General features: G+C 32.6%; 1 protein-coding gene across 1 annotated transcript; it reads right to left on the reverse strand.

Moving 5' to 3' along the window:
* Nucleotides 1-16,576: 16,576 nt before the first annotated feature.
* Nucleotides 16,577-20,347, reverse strand: LOC129882501 (uncharacterized). The gene is made up of 5 exons (XM_055956812.1): nt 19,869-20,347; nt 19,368-19,473; nt 18,716-18,839; nt 17,475-18,365; nt 16,577-17,259 (listed from the first exon to the last, which is right to left on the reverse strand). Exons 1-5 carry the CDS (start codon nt 20,038-20,040, stop codon nt 16,852-16,854), a joined length of 1,701 nt encoding a protein of 566 aa, XP_055812787.1. The 5' UTR covers nt 20,041-20,347; the 3' UTR covers nt 16,577-16,851.
* Between the last annotated feature and the right edge of the window lie 1,906 nt (nt 20,348-22,253).

Consider the following 22,253-nt stretch of genomic DNA (forward strand, 5'->3'; position numbering starts at 1 on the left):
CTCTATCTTTGTTGAGTACAGGGCATATTCAGCTGACTTTGGAGAGACCTCTCTTAGAGGAGAGATAGTTGTTTGAGTTCAAGGGTGAGCTATTTCTTTCAGGCCTTTATGCATTTGATGAGTGGGGTTTTCAAACCATCCCTAGATTTGCTTTTTATTGTGTTTATAGATAATATATTGGTTTACTCAAAGAGTGAACAAGAACTTGCAGATCATCGCATTGTTTTAGGTGTTTTGGAAAAGCAGAAGTTGTACGCAAAAATCTCTAAGTGTGAATTTTGGTTGCCTTCAGTTGCCTTTTTGGGCAATATTTTTTCAAAAGAAGGGGTAATGGTAGACCCACAAAAGATTAAAGTAGTTAAAAACTAGGCTTGGCCTAGTTCCATGGCTGAAGTTAGGAGTTTTGTGGGACTAACCAATTATTATCATCAGTTCGTGAAGAACTTTGCTTCTATTTCTAATCATTTGAACAAACTGACTAAGAAGGAGGTACCATTCGAGTGGACTGACAAATGCAAAGAGAGTTTCCAAAGCTTAAGACTCTTCTGATCACAACACCTATCTTGACCCTGCCACTTGAAGGTAAGGACTTTATTGTTTATTGTGATACATCACATTCAGGTTTGGGTGTTGTTTTGATGTAGGACAAGAACATGGTAACCTATGCTTTGCGGCAGTTGAAGGTGTGAGAAAAACCACCTGACTCATGATTTGGAGTTGGCAGCGGTAATGTTTGCCTTGAAAATCTAGATACACTAACTGTATGGTGTCAAGTGTGAGGTGTTTATTGATCACTGCAGTTTGCAGCATGTGTTCACCCAGAAAGACTTAAATTTGAGGCAGCGTAGGTGAATGGAGCTGTTCAAGGACTATGATGTTACCATCCAGTATCATCTCGGTAAGGCTATTGTGGTAGTAGACACATTAAGGTCAAAATTGGTAAGCATGGACAATTTAGCCTATTTGGGAGGCTGCAAGCGGCCCCTGGCTAAAGAGATTCAGGCCTTAGAGGCCAGGTTCATGAGACTAGGCATCTCAAAGAAGGGTGGGGTGATAGCCAATATTGATCTAAGGCCCACTTTTATAGAGGAAATTAAGGCCAAACAGTTTGAAGATGTAAATTTGAATGAGATTAGAGAAAAAGTTTTAATGGGTAAGGCCCTAGATTCAGCACTTGATGCAGGATGGGTGCTCAACTTTAGGGAAAGGATTTGTGTTCCCTAGATGGATGGCATAATTTAGAAAGTTCTATCTGAATCTTATGGTTCATGGTACTCTATTCACCCTAGAGTAACCAAGATGTACCAAGACTTGAAACGCCTATATTGGTGGCCGGGTATGAAGAAAGACATAGCCGAATATATAGCCAAGTGAAAGAATTCCCAACAAGTGAAATATGAGAACCAAAGACCTGCAGGTTCACTTCAAAGAATGCCCATTCCTGAATAGAAGTGAGAGAGAATAGCCATGGATTTCATGGTGGAACTTCCCAAGACCTTGGGGAAGTATGATTCCATTTGGGTGGTGGTTGATAGGTTGACAAAGTCAGCACACTTCATTTCGGTTAGAGTGGACTACAATATGCAACAATTGGCAAGGATTTATGTGAAGGAGACAGTAAGGCTACACAGGGTGCCCTATTTCATCATTTCAGACCGTGGTGTGTATTTCACCTCTAAATTTTAGGGAAATTTACATGAAGAGCTAGGCACTCAGCTTACTTTCAGCACTGCCTTTCATCCATAGACAGATGGAAAATTAGAGAGGACTATCCAGGTGCTGGAAGATATGTTGAGGGCATGTGTGATCGACTTTAGGGGACATTTGGACAAGTTCTTTCCCTTGTGTGAATTATCCTACAATAATAGTTGTCATTCCAGCGTTGATATGGAACCCTTCGAAGCTCTTTATGACAGGGAATGTTGGTCTCCCATAGAATGGTTTTAAAGCTGAAGAGTGGAGCCTTTTGGGGTAGACTTCACAAGGATGCTCAAGATAAGGTGAGAAGCATCCAATCTAAGCGTCTAATAGCTTAGAGTCATCAAAAAGAGTATGCTGACCATAAAGTGAGAGATATGACATTCCAGGCAGATGAGCAAGTGCTCCTAAAAGTATCACCCATTAAGAGGGTGATGTGGTTTGGTAAAAAGGGAAAGCTCAGTCCTCGCTATATTAGCCATTTGAGATTCTTGACTGTATAGGGCCAGTGGCGTACATCTTGGCCTTACCACCTAGCTTGTGTGGAGTACATTCGGTGTTCTATGTGTCGATGCTAAATAAGTACCATGGAGATAGGGATTACATCATTAAATAGGACTCAGTTTTGTTAGACAAGGATCTTCAGTACGAGGAAGAGCCAGTTGCAATCCTTTCTCACAATGTCCGGATGTTGAGGACTAAGGAGATCAACATGGTAAAAGTGAAATGGGAGCATTTTCGATAGAGGAAGCTACTTGGAAAATCAATAAGAACATGTGAGACAAGTATCATCATCTGTTCGTCGAAGTAGGCACTATTATATCTCTACTTTAGCCATGTTCTTCCTAATTGGTCACTCAGGGGCGAGTGATGGGTAAATTGATATCTATTATAACAACTTATCACTGTCATTAGGGATAGGCCAATGGGGAAGAAATTTGGACTAGAAAACTTCGGCTTGTAATTTCAGAAAATTTGAGTCTAGGCTAGACTTGGATGAATTCTGAGTCAGACGAGGTCTAGGCTGACCTGGTGATAGGTGAGGAACCAAATCGGCGATTTGATTAAATTGAGGTTTTGGCCAAAAACATCCTTAAACTATACCCCAAACTTAAATTACATCCTTAAAATATATTTTTTGACAGAAAACATCCTCCCCAAGTATTTGAAAGTTAACAATTTTCATACTTCAGTTAGTTATTGTCAAAACATTAAGGTATCCTATAAAAACATGTGCAATTCATATGAACAAAAAGTTTTTCTGCATAATTCATTACACGTAAAAATCTCCTGAAAAAAAGAATCTTAAAAATCGTGGACACCATTGCTTGCTGAAACAAAAAATGTTAGGAAGGTGTGAGGATACATGATCTGCTCTTCTTCTCTTTTACCAATGGAAAGAAGCTGAAGCTTAATTATCTTCACCTTTTTTGAAGTCAAATTGTAGTTAGATCAATAATTTTTCAGTGCAATCTAATATTAAGGTGATCAAAATTCTAATTATGTCTCGCATTCAAGTTTTTAATCAAAATTTTGATTTTTGCATTGGAGTTTTATTCTCCATTATTAGAAGTGGAAGTCTCCTACAAACACTGGTTAAGCGGATTCAGTTGAGAAAAAACATAGTTTAACTTGTAATTTTTTAATATTAAATCACATAAAAAATAAATGAAAAAAATATTAATTAAACTCAATCGCCCAAAAAGCTCATGATAATATTTTTGGCGTATTTCTGAAAAATTCTAGCAGAAAGATGAAAATTGTTAAATTTTAAATATTTAGAGAATGTTTTCTGCTAAGAATAATATTTTAAGGATGTAATCTAAGCTTGGAGTATAGTGTAAGGATGATTTTGGCCAAAACCTCAATTAAATTAATTGATAGCCAAGATGATACAGATCTTTTACAGCTTCATGGAATCGCATTTGGATGAGTAAAGCTCCCAGAATTTGATTTGGCATAAAGGATATGATTTAAGATGTCATGGGTGGAGGGTGTGTTGTGAAATAGGAGTTTGGAACTCAAGTTCCGAGCTCTCTATCGTGCAACCCGCTAGGGCGATATAATCCCACCAGAGTGGGATGGTACCGTTGTGCCAGGACAGTCGAGACTTAAGTCGGAAAAAACTCCAAAACGGTTAATTTTAGCTGGTGATAGTTGGGGGGATAGAATCAGTGATTTGATTGAATTAGTTAATAGACAAGATTATAGGAGCCTCTACAGCTTTAGAGAATTGCATTTGGGTGAGTAAAACTCTCGAAATTTAATTTGGCGTAAAAGGTATGATTTAAGATACCATGTGTTGAGGGTGTGTTGTGAAATGAGAGTTTGAAGCTCAAGTTTCGGGCTCTATGTTTCCGTGAAACCAGACAAAGCGGGATGGTTCCACTGTGTCGGGACAGTCGGGACTTAAGTCGGAAAAAACCCTAGAACGATTTATTTTATTTCCACTTCTTTCTTGAAGGACTAAAAATGACCTAGGGAGGTTTTCTGGTAGTTTCCACCTTAATTTGTACCAAAGGTAAGTAATCTACACCCTAAACTTGTAAATTGATTCCTAGAACCCATAATATATGGTGGGTGATTGGGAGGGTTTTTGGCTTGAAACTAATAGTGGAAAGTAGCCCTAGAATGGGGGTTAGGATCATGGGTTTGGCCTAGGATGAGAATTGTGTTATAAATCATATTAGTTAGGCCATTTTGTTGATCCTTTGTATGTGTTTACTATTTTTATACTAAGAACAAGCAGAACGAACCTAAAAAGGGAAAGCTCATGCACCTTAGAGTTGTTGAAGCTCAAATTTGAGGTAGGTGATGGTTTTGTTTCTCGTATGTGACTCATGTACTTGCGAAATTTCTTCATTATATGCATATGAGTATATAAATAGAGATTCACGCTAGACATTGTGTGAAATGAGCACTTATTGCCTTGATTTGTGATGAACCTGTTTTGGTGAAATAATGTTGACTACTGAATGTAAATGTGGCTGCTTTGTATGTCTGGATCGGGTGTCATGTTCGGATACATAATTAGAGCGGGTGTCACATTGCGACACACATATAGATTGGGTGTCATGTTATGACACAAACCTTGGATCGGGTGTCATATTCCGACAGATAATAAGTATTTACAGGTCCCATGAGAGGATCCTTATGTGAAATTGTATGATATTGGGGTTGATGAACTGTGATCTTGTTGAGTACTATTTGAGATGAAAATGGTTTAAGTTATTTTGTATATATATGCTTACTATGTTGGATTTACTTGTCCATGACTCGCTTACTAGCTAGTCACGTGATCCTACCAGTACACTATTAAATTTGTGTACTGATACTACACTTGCTTTGTCTTTGTTGAGTACAAGATATATTTAGCTGACTGTGGAGAGACCTCGCTTAGAGGAGAGATAGTTGTTCGAATTCAAGGGTGAGCTATTTCTTTCGGGCTACTGTGGACTCTCTTTTATCCTAGTCCTTCTTTCAGGGCTTAGACTTTTAGACACTTTTGTTATGTTTCTTTCGGAGTTGTGTCCCCTTTCTAGACTTGTTACTTGTTTAAAGTTTTGGTACGCTGACTTTCAGTTCTTAGATAATAATTTCCGCATGTTTGGGTTGATAACTAGACATTTCTGAGTTTTTTTGAGAACTTAGTTTATGTTTGGTTGATTAAAACTGTTTCCGTATCTTTAAAATTATTTATATCTTGCGATTATTGTTAGTTAGGTTGTAGTAATGGTTCTCCCCCCAAAAGGTTAGTGTTACTATTATTATTATTATTATTATTATTATTATTATTATTATTATTATTATTATTATTATTATTATTATTATTATTATTATTATTATTAATAATAATAAATTTCATGCAAATTGCACGCGGTGAATCGGGTTGAAAGTGAAAGCCTCCAAAAACTGGCGGAATGCTCTCGAAACCAATTCACTTGAGTGAGACAGAGGAATAGATTCCCCAACGGGTCCTGACTTTTCAACAATAGAGGCGAAAATATTATTATTATTATTATTATTATTATTATTATTATTATTATTATTATTATAATAATAATAATTATTATTATTATTATTATTACTACTACTATTATTATTATTATTATTACTATTATTATTACTATTATTATTATTATTATTATTATTATTATTATTATTATTATTATTACTACTACTATTACTATTATTATTACTATTATTATTACTATTATTATTATTATTACTATTATTATTAATACTATTATTATTATTACTACTATTATTATTATTATTACTATTATTATTATTAATATTATTATTATTACTATTATTATTATTATTATTATTATTATTATTATTATTATTATTATTATTACTATTATTATTACTATTATTATTATTATTATTACTATTATTATTACTATTATTATTATTATTACTATTATTATTATTATTACTATTATTATTATTATTACTATTATTATTATTATTACTATTATTATTATTATTATTATTATTATTATTATTATTATTACTATTACTATTATTATTATTACTATTATTATAATTATTACTATTATTATTATTATTACTATTATTATTATTATTACTATTATTATTATTATTATTATTATTATTATTATTATTATTATATGGATTGGTTTAAAAAACCAAAAATAATTAAAAATATGTTAAAAGAACAAATAGATTTACCTGTCAACCAAGATTTATTAAACACTTGGACGATTTCTAAAGTTGATGTGCAGATAATTGGTAACTCTACTAAGAAAAATATCTTTATACTATCTAAAATCAGATAATTGTCTACAGCATAAATTCTGTAGAGTAGTTCTAATAGTTTCAGTTTCATCAGTCCAACGACCACAAAAATATTCAACCATTGTAGTAACTAAAGTATAAACAACATTATACCTTTTTTGGCCTTAAGAAGTACCAACATCAGTTGTTTCATAAGCTAACTGACCAGCTATTGTATGCACAGTCGTGGTATTTATAATCGTAGTTCTTTATTCTTGATTTAAAAAATTATTCCACCAACCTTTTAATTGACCAGTAAACCCAGCAATAATCATAGAAGCAATATCTTTATCAGTATTTTTATTCACTTTACAAATTGTGCTATACATCAACATTCTATGCACAGTTGTAAAAATCTGTTTGTCATTAAAATTATCAATATTTCATTTATAAATTTCACGACTATTATAGCTATTGTTAAAAACATGTTCACATTCTTCATTCAACACATCAATAGGAGTAGGTCTATTATAATAGTACATGTGTTGAATAGGCTTATCAGCCCATTTAGTATTAATTCTACTTATAGAAAAATCATGTCGTGCTTGTTGGTTAATAAAATCTTCCTCTTTTGCAGATAAAACTGGTTGAGGTTGCAAATCTAAATTTGTAACATGAGAAGATAAATCTATGTTCTTCAATTTATCATGTAACAGTTGTTCAATATCATCAGAAGATTCAGTTTTAAAATTATGTATTTCAGGAGGTAGTTGTAAAGTATTTTTAACAATTTTTTGTTCAACCTTTTCCTTATTCTTTTTTGTAAAAGACTCAATTTTTTCATCTAAAATCTTAGTCTGTTTTAAATAATTATCTAGATTTTTATGTAAAGACATAATATGTTCACCCAAAATACTCAAATAATAATTACCATAATTTTGTTGTTTTAAAATAAGATTAACATGTTCACAATTTAAAACAGCATTTCTATTTTCAAATAATTTGGAGAATGCAGTAAAATTAATAGTTTTACCATCTTGACGAATATCAAAAGATTGCATAGGAGGTAAAGAAGAAATCACTATATCACCAGAAGCAGATAAATGATATTCATGTTCAATCACAGATAAATATTGTCCTACATATTTAATCATAAACCAAGGCACAAATGACAACATAATATTTTCTTTAGCTAAATCAGTATAAAAATCATCTTGAACATATTTTTTTCTTATGGGTAAAATGATGGAAAAAACCATGTTCTAAAAGGTTCCCATTTTTGACAAAAAAATTCAGCCGATATTTGTTTTTTTGCCGGTGAACCCGGTCTAAAATCGATGGTTGTACTATCCATCTAAACCATTTGGGAAATTCATTTCAGAATCTGTAGGATCACTTAAATTATCCTTTCCCCTAGCAATATTATTATTATCTAAAATAATATGATCAAAAGTCTGGGGAATAATTTCTTCAATATGAGATGTAGATGCCCTAGAGGGTATATCTACCAAATAATTAGAAGGAGAAATATAAAAAGAAACAAATCTAGTTAATTTAGAAGAAGAATTAGTAATTCTAGAAATATTATCATTTTTAAAACCAATTCTAACAGTTCCATTAGAAGTTTGTGAAATCTCAAAAATTTCTTCACAAGTAATATTTTGAGGGACAGCAGCCTCCTCAATAATCCATTCATTAGGAAAATTAATTTCTTCTCATTTTATTAATCTACGTGTGATAATTTTAGACTTCGAAAAATTATTTTCAAACAAAACAGTTTTATTATTTTGATCAGCAATTCGACACCTAGGAGATAAGGTATATAAAGGTCTGTAAATAATTCTTGTACAAATACAAATAACTTCAGTACCAGGTAAATAATTATAGCCATTAATTTTTACATTCAAAATCAAAGATTGTAAAACATTCACATCACTTAATGCAATATTCAAATTAGGATAAGAATTAAAATAGACAGCACCATAAGCCAAACTAGACTGTATTGTACCAATTAAAAAATTACTCCAATTTAAATTTCTACCATCTCTTAAAGCAGTAATAAAAGATTCAGGTAAACCTTTTAACGTCAAAGGTTTAAAAGCAACTTGCACTAAACCAATATGCAAATAATTAAAATCTTTATGTTTATAATAATCAATATCGTCCTGTGTGAATAGATGAAAAATATCACTTTTCTTTTCCATTGTAAAACTCAATTCAGTAGTCTTAATAGTAGTTCTACCAGCATATTTTTCAAAAGTTCTAATTTTATAAATAGTCTACACATCAACTTTAGGAATCTTCCAAGTGTTTAATAAATCTTGGTTGACAGGTAAATCTATATGTTATTTTAATATATTTTTAATTATTTTTGGTTTTTTAAACCAATCCATAGCAAAAAGTTTAAGCAATAAGTGTTTAGTAAGACCTTAGGGGTTATTGGAAGCTTTTACTTAGTCTGGTGTTTTTACAGAGTCAAATGTATTTTATGTAAACCGCGAATTAAATGTCTAAAACCCAACCGGAAACATCCCTAGGCGATTTCACCAGCCATACAGGACTTACCAACGGAATCACAAGGTTTTTAACCCAATTAATTTATCACTAACCATATCGGGAACACCCATTTTAGGGCTTACCAACGTCATAATTTAAGCTTAGTTTACTATAAAATTATTTTAACTCAAACCTGACCAAAACCGTAATCCATAGATATTTTCATAAAACCACTCATTGTTTAAGATCTGCTAATGGTAGTAAGATGAAACTACGTTATAAATTATCTGAAGCATTTCTGTGCAATAAAGGTGTTTGTTTGCCTCAAAGTTGTATGATTGTTGAGGATATTTCTTGTCCTATTATTTTAGGAGTGTCATTTATGAATGCTATTTTTCCTTTAAAATGGTGGGATAGTAATAAATTAATTGGTACGTATAAGAATAAGGATTTTCAATTGGATTTTATTACCCGACCATTTACTAAATCTATTAATCAAATAGTTGATAAATTAGTTTTAAAAAATCAACAAATAAATTTTATTAAACAAGAAATTTCTCTGCTAGAAATAGATGTTGTTTTAAAAAATTCTAAATTACGGGAAAAATAAATTTATTAAAAAATTAGTTTATCTTTAATATTTGTGGTGATTATCCTAGTACTTTTTGGAACAGGAAAAAATATGTGGTTACTCTACCTTATGAAGATTCTTTTGATGAATTAAATATTCCGACAAAGGCCAAAAGGAGTTAGTGTGCAAGTCAAATAGAATATATCCTTTATGCACTTCAGAGTATCCCATGTGAGCAGCTGCCTTTGATCTGGGCATGAGTTTATCATGTTTAGTGAGATTTTTAGCTAGGGCTAGACAGCCAAGTGTCCTCAGATGAGATAGCACTGGTTTCTTACCGTAAAGTCTTTCATAAGGAGTTTTGAACTCAAGTACACTACTGGAAATCTATTGATCAGATAAGCAGTAGCTAGGACACAATAACCCCAAAATCTGATAGGTATTTTAGCTTGAAATCTGAGGGCTCTTGTGACCTCTAGCAGATGTCTATGTTTTCTCTCAGCAACACCATTTTGTTAAGGAGTGTAAGGGCAGGATCTTTGATGTATAATCCCCAGTGATTTGAACATACTCTCACATACTGAGTTAACAAACTCAGTACCATTATCAGACCTTAGGACTTTGACTACTTTGCCAAACTGATTCTTAGTATACTACAGAAAAAGTTTAAGAGATACACATACATCTGATTTTTGTTTAAGTAAGAACAGCCAAGTCATTCTTGAGAAATCATCAACTATTGTAAGAAAATACTTGTTGCCATCAAAGGTAGCTGTATTATAAGGTCCCCAAAGGTCAATATGTATCAAGTCAAAATAGCTAGTACTTTTGATGATGCTAGAAGGAAAAACTGATCTGGTTTGTTTCGCAAATGGACATACTAAGCAATTAGACACCTTACACATAATGGCTTTATTTATAGTAAACAGCTTGGCAAGTACAGCTGAAGATACATGCCCAAGTCTTTGATGCCATAGTTCCATGTCTGCCTCCTTGCTTGTTGAATGATCAGCATCAACAGTATAAGCAGAGTCATCTGTAGTGTTACTTGCATTACCTTGAGTTAGTTGTCTCCACAACAGATATAAGCCTCCCTCTTCTCTACTAACTTCTTTCACCTTTCCAGTGTAGAGCTCCTGGAAAACACAGAAATTAGGAAAGAAGGAGACTGAGCAACCTAATTCCTTGGTTATTTTGCTGACAGACATTAAGTTATACTTGAACTCTGGTATATAGAACACATTAGTTATCACACTTCTAGATGGTAGTCTACAAGACCCCAGGTGAGTTACATGAGTTATATCATCATTTGGTAGACACACATCCTTAGGAGTGTCAAGCTTTATCACAAACTCCTTTAGTAACATATCCAACTTGGAAACCATATGATTTGTTGCACCTGTATCTACAATCCACATATCACTGTTTTCAGTTACAAGTAATGCTTTACCTGCATTGTTTTCCTTATTGCAATTAGGTGCAGTGACTTTTGAATCTGACAGTTGGCTTATCATCTTTAGAATTTGTTCATACTGATCTTTTTTGAAGGTACACCCCTGAAGTAGTTGCTTGACATCTTTCTCTGCTTGACTTACAGTCTTGTTAGAAGTAGACTCTTCAGCTGGTGTTTTGATATTTCTTCCCCATACTGATTCATCCTCCACATTTGTATTCAGGCCATAAGTGAAATTAGCCTGAACTGCTTGATGAGGTTCACTAGTAAGGCCAGTAGTATCAACAAATGCAATGTTTGCACTTTGTACCTTCCTTTTGGACTTGAAATCTGGTGGATACCCAACAACTTTGTAGCAGGACTCTTTGGTATGACCTCTACATTTACAAAACTCACAAATGAGGAATGTATTCTTCTTGAATCTATTACTGCTGCCTGAACTGCTTCCAACTCTAGAGTACATAGCAATTGAATCCTGACTAGATGTGTGTAGTCCCAAATTGTTGATGCATGTGACCATAGCCTTTTGACTCTCATCCCCTACTATTATAGCATATGCTTGATTGATGGTTGGTAGAGGATCTATCATGAGAATTTGACTCCTAGCTTGATGATAGGAGTCATTTAATCCCATCAGAAATTGGTACAACTTTTGTTTGTTCATGTGAGCTACAAAACCTCTAGATTTTTCACAATTGCAACAAGGTGATGGCACCAATACTTCAAACTCATCCCACAATGCTTTTAGTTTTGTATAATATGTTGATACAGAAATTGTTCCTTATTGTAGAGTGGCTATTTCTTTGTGCAAACTGTAAGTTCTCGAACCATCAATTCTGTCAAACCTCTCTTGTAGGTCTGTCCACACACTTAAAGCACTTAAAGCAAATGCAATTCCGCTAAGTAAACTCCTTGAGACTGAGTTCATTAGCCACGACAACACAATCGCATTTACCCTTTTCCATTGGCCCCATAGTTCTTCACTGAATATTTCTTTCCTGCATGTTCCATCCACTAGCCCTAATTTGTTTCTTCCTAACAGAGCAAGTTTAATTGAGCGATTCCATAAGGTGTAATTTTCAACACCTTGTAGCTGAAATGATATGATGCTAATACCACTCACATCTGTTGGACTAAGAAATAGGGGATGGTTATAGTCAATACCTTGTCTATTGTTACTTACAAAGCTTGTAGACACAAGTATGCCAGCTCTTTGGACATTGACATGCGTTTGATTAAGTTGTTGGACTGGATCTGTGGTAGCCTCACCTGTCATTTCTTAACCTTTTTTGAACCTTTTGTTGCGGAATCCAGTGATGATTGCAATTTTAGCTTAAGGAAGCTCAGATCTGCAAAATGAACTTGACAAATTTGATGAATTTTTGACTCTAATCTTGAGTCTTTGACTCAACTCTACTCGATCTTCACAGTGATTACTGTGACGGATGCTCTAATACCATGATCTTGTTTGAGGACTGAGCCTCTCTCATACAGCTAAGAAGAAATAGAGGAAGAAGATGAAGATGCAGAGAGAATGAAGAGAAATCCTCCTTTCAACATTTGGGCTGAAAATACCCTAATCAGTCACAGTACATGATTAGCTATACATATATATAGCTAGTGAGTGAGCTAACTGACTAACAAATGGTGGTTAGTTAGTTCTAACTGGATATGTAGTAAATGACTATACTACCCTCACATCTAACTAACTCTTCTAACTTCTTTAACTATTTTCTTTACATCTCAACAATGCTTAATAATACATTTTACCAAATTTGTATTATTGAATAATTAAATTTTAATATCTAACTAAATAAAATATTTGTTTATAAATATTATTAACGTGAAGTCTAATTGTCTCTTTCAATAGAGAAATGCGATAAAATAATTTTATTAAAGGTATGTCAATTATACGTTACTTTATTTTGCGTATATAAAAAATGATATAATGTAATTATAGTAAATTACATAAAGTATATTTGTAAACAATAAATTTTTGAGCCGAGAAAAATAAATAATCAAGATCGGAAAATTGAAGTAACAAAGTGTAATATTTGATTTCAAAGTGTAGTGCGTGTTACAATCTCTATGATAATCCTCTGATTCTTCAAATAATATGGAACATGTTGAACTTGAATTTGATTTAGAGTCAAGGACTTGAATAGCTTGATCTTGAATCTTTGTCTTCAAATTTGAATTTGAATTATTCGTCACGAACACTTGTATGGTTATGATGAATAGTAAATATGAACAAGTAACTTGATCTTGATCTTCTTGATATTTTTCTCCGTTCTTGATCTTGAACTTGAACTTGAATTTGATTACTTCAACTTTGTAGCTTTGTAGAGAATTTGCGGTCTTTGATCCACGAGTTCTCTTCTTGCTCCTTATTCTTGAAAACCCCGCTCTCTCAGAATAATGAGGACCCCTATTTATAGTTATAGGAAGTGGTATGAGGGTGTGATTTGATTGGTTGGTTTGAACTGACCAATCAGATTTCTTTGGTGAAGAGTTTTAATTTGATTGGTCAGAACATGTCACATATACACGTGGTGTGATTTTAGTGGCTCATTTAATTTGACTTAGATTGCGACATAACTTCGACACGTAGCATGATTTTAGTGGCTTATTTAATTTGACTTAAATTGCCACATAACTTCGACATGTGGCATGATTTTAGTGGCTTATTTAATTTGACTTAAATTGCCACATAACTTCGACATGTGGCATGATTTTAGTGGCTTATTTAATTTGACTTGGATTACCACATAATTTTGGCACATAGCATGATTCTAATGGCTTATTTAATTTAACTTGGATTGCCATATAAATTTGACACGTGGTGTGATTTTAGTGGCTCATTTAATTTGACTTAGATTGCCACATAACTTCGACACGTGGCATGATTTTAGTGGCTTATTTAATTTGACTTAGATTGTCACATAACTTCGACATGTGGCATGATTTTAGTGGCTTATTTAATTTGACTTGGATTACCACATAATTTTGGCACATGACATGATTCTAATGGCTCATTTAATTTGATTTGGATTGCCATATAAATTTGACACGTGGTGTGATTTTAGCGGCTCATTTAATTTGACTTGGATTGCTACATAACTTTGACACATGGTGTGCTTTTAGTGGATAATATATTTGACTTGAATTGCCACATCATTTGGACTATTTTCTTGAATTTAATATAGTCAAAATTAATTTACGAATTTAAATCCAATATAATTATAATATTTACAATATTTATTTTTAAATATTATAAGTGAGAGCTTGTATTTATTAATATAAGTGATCTTCTACTTTTATTTTGAAACAATGTTTTGATTAATATTATTGAAGCAATCGAATCTTGTATTTGTGCATGGTGAAATAAATAAATGTATCAATTCATGCCAAATATTGAATATAACAAGTCCTTTCATTTGGAGCGATTATAATATAAAATTTAATGTTTATTCAAGGCATATTTATAAATATATCATTATCACTTTTTAAATTTTTTTATGTATAAATGTGTGTGTGTTTTGAACCGAAAACACACATTGTATGAACTATCTACTAATTATTGAATTTTATTCACTTGATTATATTGAAGCAAAATTCAATTGTAAACTTTGGGATTCATATTTACTAATTACTATCATCAAACAAGCAAAAAATAGAGAAAAATTAAATATTTTTACATATTGTTATATTGAAGGGGATTTGAGAGAAAATTAGTACGGTACCACATCAAATGAATAGAGATAAACATTTGTCCTTATTAATTCTTTCGCCTAAAATAATTTTTCGTAAATTTTAAGAATTAAATTAGACAATCAAATTTTAATCGCTACTATATATCTTCCTATGTAGGGGAAACAGGTTGGGACGGTTAATTATGATTTTTTCTTTTTAGTGGGGATGAGATGCAGGAGGAGTGGGGGATGTATATGATTCAAATATAATTTGAATTGTAATGAAGAAAATATTATGTAAAAATGAAATTACAAAGAAAATTTAAAACTAAAGTGTATAACTTTTTTAATTAATTAACCATTGTTTGTCTTTTTTAAAAAAATAAAATGAATTGTATACTATACACAAATAAAAGAAATTTATGAAGATTTTTCATTCTTCTTTCTTTATTATTTCAAAGAGTACGGGGAATAAGAAAGAGTCAACTTTGTTTTTGAGGAAATAAATGTAAAAATCAAAATAAAATATTATGGAATCCATATAACCAAACGTTATCATTATAAAGAGAACAATTTATTTTTAATTCAATTAATGTATTACTCTTGTCTATATTTTTATTTTTTTGTTGTTGATTGTTATCAATTATATTATAATTTTTTTTATAACGTAACATGTTCATTATAAAATGATAACACAAACTTGTGAATATTTTTAATAATTTTTAGAACTTGCAGGTACAAAATAATATTTTTTTTTTGAAACTTAACCAAAATTTGGAAAAATTTATGTTCAAACGCATGGTGAAACTTCATCAAACTTGACCCAAGAACAACTTGCCAAGGATATTTGGGAACTTTGCCAAGCATCTAGAACTTGAGCCAAGTTCCAATATTTGGGAAGTTTTAAAAATTTTAAAACTTACCCCAAGCTTTTATATTTTATAAACACACTCATGATTTATTAATTTCAACTAATATTTATTTACCAACTTACTCCATTAACATAACCAACAACCACCATTAAATAACATCTCTATCTATTAATATATAACAAGACTATTCCTTTCTACTATATCTATAAAGAATGCCCGTCAACCCTCTTAAATAAAATTTATCTATAAAGAATGCCCATAATGTTGTTTTGTTGTTGTTGATTGTTATTAATTATGTTATATATTTTTTTTAATGGAACATGTTCATTATAAAATGATAACACAAAATTATGGTATTTTAAATAATTTTTAGAACTTATAGTTACAAAATAACATTTTTTGAAACAATCAAATATTCTTGAGAAAATTTGTGGCCAAAGACATGGTGAAACTTCACCCAAAAATAACTTGTCAAGAATATTTAAAAATTTAGGGTCAAACGCTAGCTTAATTGTGTGACCAGTGAACATGTTCATACTTTTTAGTAACCCCCCTCATTTTGTTTGTCCATATTGACTTGACATTTTTCTTAATAAAATATTTATTATTACTTTTTTACCAAATTAACTATATTAATTATGTTTTAAAAATTTAAATTTTACTACTAGTATTTTATAAAATTATTTAATAACAAGAAGAATATTAGAAGAAAATAATAAGTTTATCTTAATTTGTTAAAATGGATAAATAGTTTTTAAAAATATTTTTAATATAAATATAAAGTAAAATGAAACGTAGGGTATTTTACTTTACCACTTCAAATTGAAGAGTTAGGATATAGATATACGAATAGTTAGACATTGATTTGTTCAAGAGTTGGATTCAAATGTTTTGCAAGGACAGAATCAAGCAAATAAGCTTTTTGTTAGGACCAAATCAAGGTAACATTAAATATGCTAAGCAACAAGCTTCTATTTACACTTCTGGCTGCCCAATCAGAATAACAGACACTAATGTCTTTTCGGCCATCAATAAGGGCCAGACAATGTACTACAATGGTAAAGGCTTCATTTCAACTTGATAAGATCTGCTAGAAACCATAATTTGACGCAACCACCATCTTCTTGTGGCACATGGAATGAAAAAAAAGTCCTTTTTCTTGCATAATAAATGGAAATTAAATAGATATAGAAGCTCGCCTTTCACAGTCCTGATGGGCAAATTTGCCACATTCCGTCTTTTCTTATCTTCGCTTGCAAACAAATGATTTTAGCAACAAATAGAACTCAAGAGGAAAAATTAGTAATAACAGAAAGGAATATCACTTCACAAATGTTGCAAAGGGCTAAAAGGTTCAGGCAGCGACTCGAATCCGTTATCAAATATGGTCTCTTGGTCCGACTTGGCGTCGATACTGTGTAACCAATTCGTGTTCTTCAAATCCTCTTTCAGCAGAAGCGCATCGTAACGAGAACTCTCATAAATATCAATATCTGTCAATTTTGCTGAATGCTGGGACTTGGCCTCTTCACTCCCATACTCAGATGATCTGTTAAGGTAATTACCATTTTCTGGAAGATTACCATTGTAGTAGTAAGATGCATTCTCATTGATAGAGGATGCGGCAGTCGAACCATGAGAAGGTTGGCCTTTCCCATTTGTGGATCGAATACTGTGAGGAAAGAGGGTAGAACCAGAAGTTGGACGAACACCATTAAGGCCGTTTCTAATATCCTGCAGCAGCAATACACCCACTGTTAAGTACGACAAAGCTTTCCCGCCCTTTGGCAGTTCAAGGAAACCCATACAGCACCAAATGGAACACAAAATTAAGTCCATAATAGTCTAAATCACTTCACCAACAACCATAAGCAGACCAGAAGCTAATTGAACAAGATCAGTATAATAAAAGAATGTGCTCAAAGAAAAATCTAAACGACCATACTTACCATATGCCTGATTGCCACGTCAAGAGATTTCTTAGAAATTGTCCTTCCAAGTCCCATGCTGTCAGCAGCAGTCTTTACAGGCTTCCTTGTAGACAACTCTGAGACATGTGAAGCCCTGCGGGAATCAGACATATCACTTAGCTGCCCACTGCCAAGCATTCGTCCTCTACCAGAGGGTTCTGTTAGTCTTCCCCTGCTAACAATGGGGGATGACTGTCTCCGAGGATTTGCCACACTTGGGGTTTCTGCATTTGCCTTGGTAGTGACAGAAGGATTCGGCCTGGACCTGCCAGCAGACAGAGGCCTATCTGGCAGAGTTGTGCGTAGGTTTGGTGGTGTTTCGAGTGAAAAATCTGGTGGAACTATTGGCTGAGATGATCGCCGAACTTGGGGACTAGGGGAGCTTGGACGAGAAACAGAAGCTGTAGTTCGTCCATTGGTAACAGGGCGCCCTGCTGGAGTTGAAGATCTAGATGCTGGAGACAATGAAGGTGTTATGCTCCGACGAGTAGGTGTTGAAGGCCTTGAAGTAGACCGGGCAGCTGGGGTACTCAAGTTTCCCGATATTTGGGACCGGGACGTTGGAGTAGAAGGTCTCGAGCTCTGGGTTGGCCTAGAAGTACTTGGGGCTTGGCGGGCTTTAGAAGGAGTTGAAGGTCTGGACACTGTTGCACGGGAGGTTGGGGTAGAAGGCCTGGCTGAAGAAGATGAACGGCTAGTTGGTGTAGATGGTCTAATATAAGAGGAGACCGATGCAGAGCTTGTGTTTAGAATAGAGCCTGATTTATTTGAGTAAGTATTATACTGAGAGCTAGAAATGGAAGGTCGAGTCACTGAATTACTCCGAGTTGGTCTTGCAGGAGTATTGCTTTCTGAATGAGACACTGAAAGCTGAAGACAAATATTTTATCAGCACAACAACATGGCAAGGTTTTAGTGACGATTACAACCTTGTGAGATAGATATTTTAGATAGTCATCTAACTAAAGCCCATTGAAAAATCAAACAAACTATCTAACCCAATTGTAAGACACAAGTTCAAGAACACAATTCAAAAGAAGATATTAAGCAACAATAGCCTAAAATAATGATGATTGTGAATTATTACAAAAAGAAAATGTTTGGGATGGACAACAGGTTTGAAAGTTCTCATGGAGGAGCAAGTCCAAAGAGCATTGAACAATACATATGAATTTGAACAGTTCCATAGACATGATTAATACAGAAACATAGAGACGCACCCTTGAAGCCTTAGTAGTGGAAGCAGATCTGCCCAATGAGCTGCCTCTTGGAGCCACTGAAGCTGGTTTTGATTCACTTCCATCTGATGAAGGAACAAGAGGTGTTCCTGGAGGAGTGAGGAGCCTATAGAAATAAAAAGACAATGACTTCGGGTGAGGAATAAATAATGGCTTTCCGTTCCTCATTCATTCAACATCTCAGAATGAAGGTAAACAATCCGTGAAGGGAAGAGCAAACTTAAAAAGGGTGTAGGCAAATATAACTTAATTTGACCATGGAGACTATATGAACACGACTGGCCTTAATTGACACATTAGATAAACACTACTACAGCTCTTAGTCACTGCTGGGTAACATAGGTCTATTTCGAATGATATACCCAGTGTCTTAGTCAATATTTGAGTACCTGAATTATGATCTAGTCATAAACTAGAGAAACTAATCTTCTTTAAACAGAACGGAACACAGCAGAACAGATGAAAGGTAGTCTTCGCTTTTGTAATCAGTATGAGTTCAACACAAAGAACAGTTTTCAAACTGAAATTGTAGTTCCACACGTAATTTAAGTTAAGGCGAAACATATATATTAGTAATGAAGAGACTAGATCTGATATTCAAAAGATGCAGATAAAGAAAGAAATAAAGATTTACCAATCATAATCATGTTTCTCTCCTTCCGTAGATGCCAGCAGATCCTCTAATCCACTCTTTAATTGCTTCACTGATCCAATTGAAAGCCTTCCCAGCTTAACCGAAACTGCACACATAGAACAACCAAAACAACTTGAAACTACATAAATGAAATTTTACGAAGTATTGAGAAGAGTTAAGAGCTTAATATGCCAAAGTGAAGAGTAGCATAGTTGCAGAGTAATTTTTACGAGTAGAAATTTGTCGAACTAATTGATTCTCAAAAGAACACAGCTAGGTATAAAGAGATTGCATATGAAGATTGCAGACAGAGGAAGAGGATTCATACAGGGGTACTCAAGTAGTTGAAATTGAGAATTAATTATGTCTAAATGTACATTATTGTGCCCCAAATAATAAGATAACGCATACTGCAAAACATGAAGAATTTTTTTTTTAACGTAGATATAAATAGAAGAATGTCAAAAAAATATCCATGTTAGAATAAGTTTAAACTGGTACCATCAGTCTCGTCGGAGGAGACAACAGAAACACTCCGGCGACTTTTGGAGAAGAGATCCAAATTATCGTCGGGCTCCCTAGAAGCTCCATTAAGACTAAGTCCTCGCCGGTGCTGCGACGAGATAGGGAAATTCTTCCCTGTGATCATAGAATCTCTGAAGCTTCGATTCATTATTTTCTTTCACAACTAACACATCAAAATCTATGGGAGCATTATAGGTCTCGAGAGAATATGGACGTGAAATGCAAAGCTTAAAAATACGAAGCTTCCCTTCTTTAGCGAAAGTAACGGTGCCGGAGATTTTTCGCCGGCTGTAGAGCAGATCTGTCCGTAGTTAACCGTGAGAGAAGGAGAGAGAAAAAATAGGTGGAGATTGAGAGAATAGAAGGAGAAGGAAAAGCATGTTAGGAATAGTAAAAAACTGACAGACAGACAGGTAAGAGAGGGTCGGTATGTTCCCTCCCCTTTCTCCCCCCCTTCGCTTTTCTCTCCCCTTTTTATTCCTTTTTTTAATTTAGACTTGCAATTAAAAGAAATAAAAATAAGCCTTCCTAACTTCTTGTAACAAATATAACCAGTTTGGAATACCAATTGATATGTTTTTGGGAAAAAATTTAAAATAACAACATTTTAGCATTTAATAAGTGCACTTAGCTATATTTTTAATATTTATTAAAAATAGTTATATTTAATTTGCTATTAGATCCATTTATATATATTTTTAAAAGTTATAATTAACAGGAATAAGAATTAACCAACTAGAGAAAATCAGGGAAGACAATCTTCTAAAATAGGTAAAAGTGTTTAAATTTCTCAATCTGTATCTTACAAAGATTAGGAGTCTCAAAATAGGAGATTCTCCTCCTTCCTGAAACACAATAATCGATCAAAAATTTATATTCGATTAAATTCTCCATTGATAATCATCCTTTTTCCTCAAATTCAATTCATGTAATGAAATGTTGTTGCTAGAATAATAAAGATCTACATCGATCTGTAACGAACCGTTAGGTCGTTTTGAACGTACTAGACCTACTTAATTGTCATCGTATTTCAAGTTTGATCTTCTAGATTTACTCTAAAATGTATTATTTCAAAAGTTTTGTTGAATTAACTTATGAGGAAGAACAAATAACAAATAAGTTTTAATGAAAGAAACCATTGATTTTAAAATGACTACAAATTTCATGAAAAAAAGACCAATGTAGTATGCAAGATACAACATGTAAAATTGAATTAAATACAAATACAAACCATCTATAAACTTGAATGAATACAGTTTTAGAAAGGATACTAAATTTTGAAAAATACAAATAGATTGTGACAAAAATGAATGGCTACAATCATGCTTAAATATATACAAAATCAAATGGCATACATGCGGTAACTAATACAATTTAAGAAATGATACTATTCTGTAAACATACAAATAGATTGTGAACAATATGATACATATCTGCTTAAAAATCCTAACCATGTTGGCATACCTACTGACTATTGTAGTGAATACAAATAAATACAAATTTCATCTGAAAAATCCAATGTAGTATGCAAGATACAACATGAAAATTATAATTAATACAAATATAAAATAGTATAAATATTGTAAAGAATACAACTTGATAAAGGATACAACATGTTGAAAAGTGCAAATAGATTGTGAAAAAAATTTCTAAATAGTTGGCATACCTATTGTAATGAATACAAACTAAATATTTTGAATAAAAACAAATGCTATGTGAAGAAAAATAGCTCACAAACAAAAATTGATATTAAGACAAACTAAAAAAAGAAAGACAATATTCTTAACAAAATGCAAATGTTATGTAAAGAAAAATATGTTATGTTCTTCCTCAATTTGGTTTTCAACAAGTTCTTTGACTTCTTCTTCAAATGCTATGTTCTTTCTCAAATCTCTAAAAAATTAATAAAATCGTGAAAGATATATGTTGAAAATTTATTTACCTGAATCAATGAGATTGTAATGTATATCTTTTGGAAGAATTTAACATTTTTTGGAAAAAAATATGACTTTTGATGAGAGAGAAGTGGGAGTTAAAATTTTAAGAATGAAACATCGTGGGAATGGAATGAGGAATAGAATAAGAGAGAACGTGGATCATTATTAGGTGCCAAATATATGAGTTTCAGTTGAGATAATTTAAAAATTAGGTTAGGATACATTTAATTTGATATATATATATATATATATATATATATATATATATATATATATTTAATATTGTTTTTTTAAATAATATTTTTAAAGTGTAGCTATTTTCAATAAATAAGTTAGAAATTTTGACTAGTTACATAATTTTCCCTATATTTTACACCATGATTTTAGTAATACTGTATTTGATAATGATATTTAGTATGTATTT

Source organism: Solanum dulcamara, chromosome 3, assembly GCF_947179165.1.
Source record: "Solanum dulcamara chromosome 3, daSolDulc1.2, whole genome shotgun sequence".
Taxonomy (NCBI): domain Eukaryota; kingdom Viridiplantae; phylum Streptophyta; class Magnoliopsida; order Solanales; family Solanaceae; genus Solanum; species Solanum dulcamara.

What these genes read in the sequence shown, in the direction of transcription:
- LOC129882501 (XM_055956812.1), bottom strand. Translation starts at nt 20,040, where the DNA reads ATGAATCGAAGCTTCAGAGATTCTATGATCACAGGGAAGAATTTCCCT. An exon ending in CTCCTCCGACGAGACTGATG is followed by an intron (nt 19,474 to 19,868) that starts GTACCAGTTTAA and finishes CTATGTGTGCAG; the next exon opens with TTTCGGTTAAGCTGGGAAGG. An exon ending in ACGTGGCAATCAGGCATATG is followed by an intron (nt 17,260 to 17,474) that starts GTAAGTATGGTC and finishes TTGCTGCTGCAG; the next exon opens with GATATTAGAAACGGCCTTAA.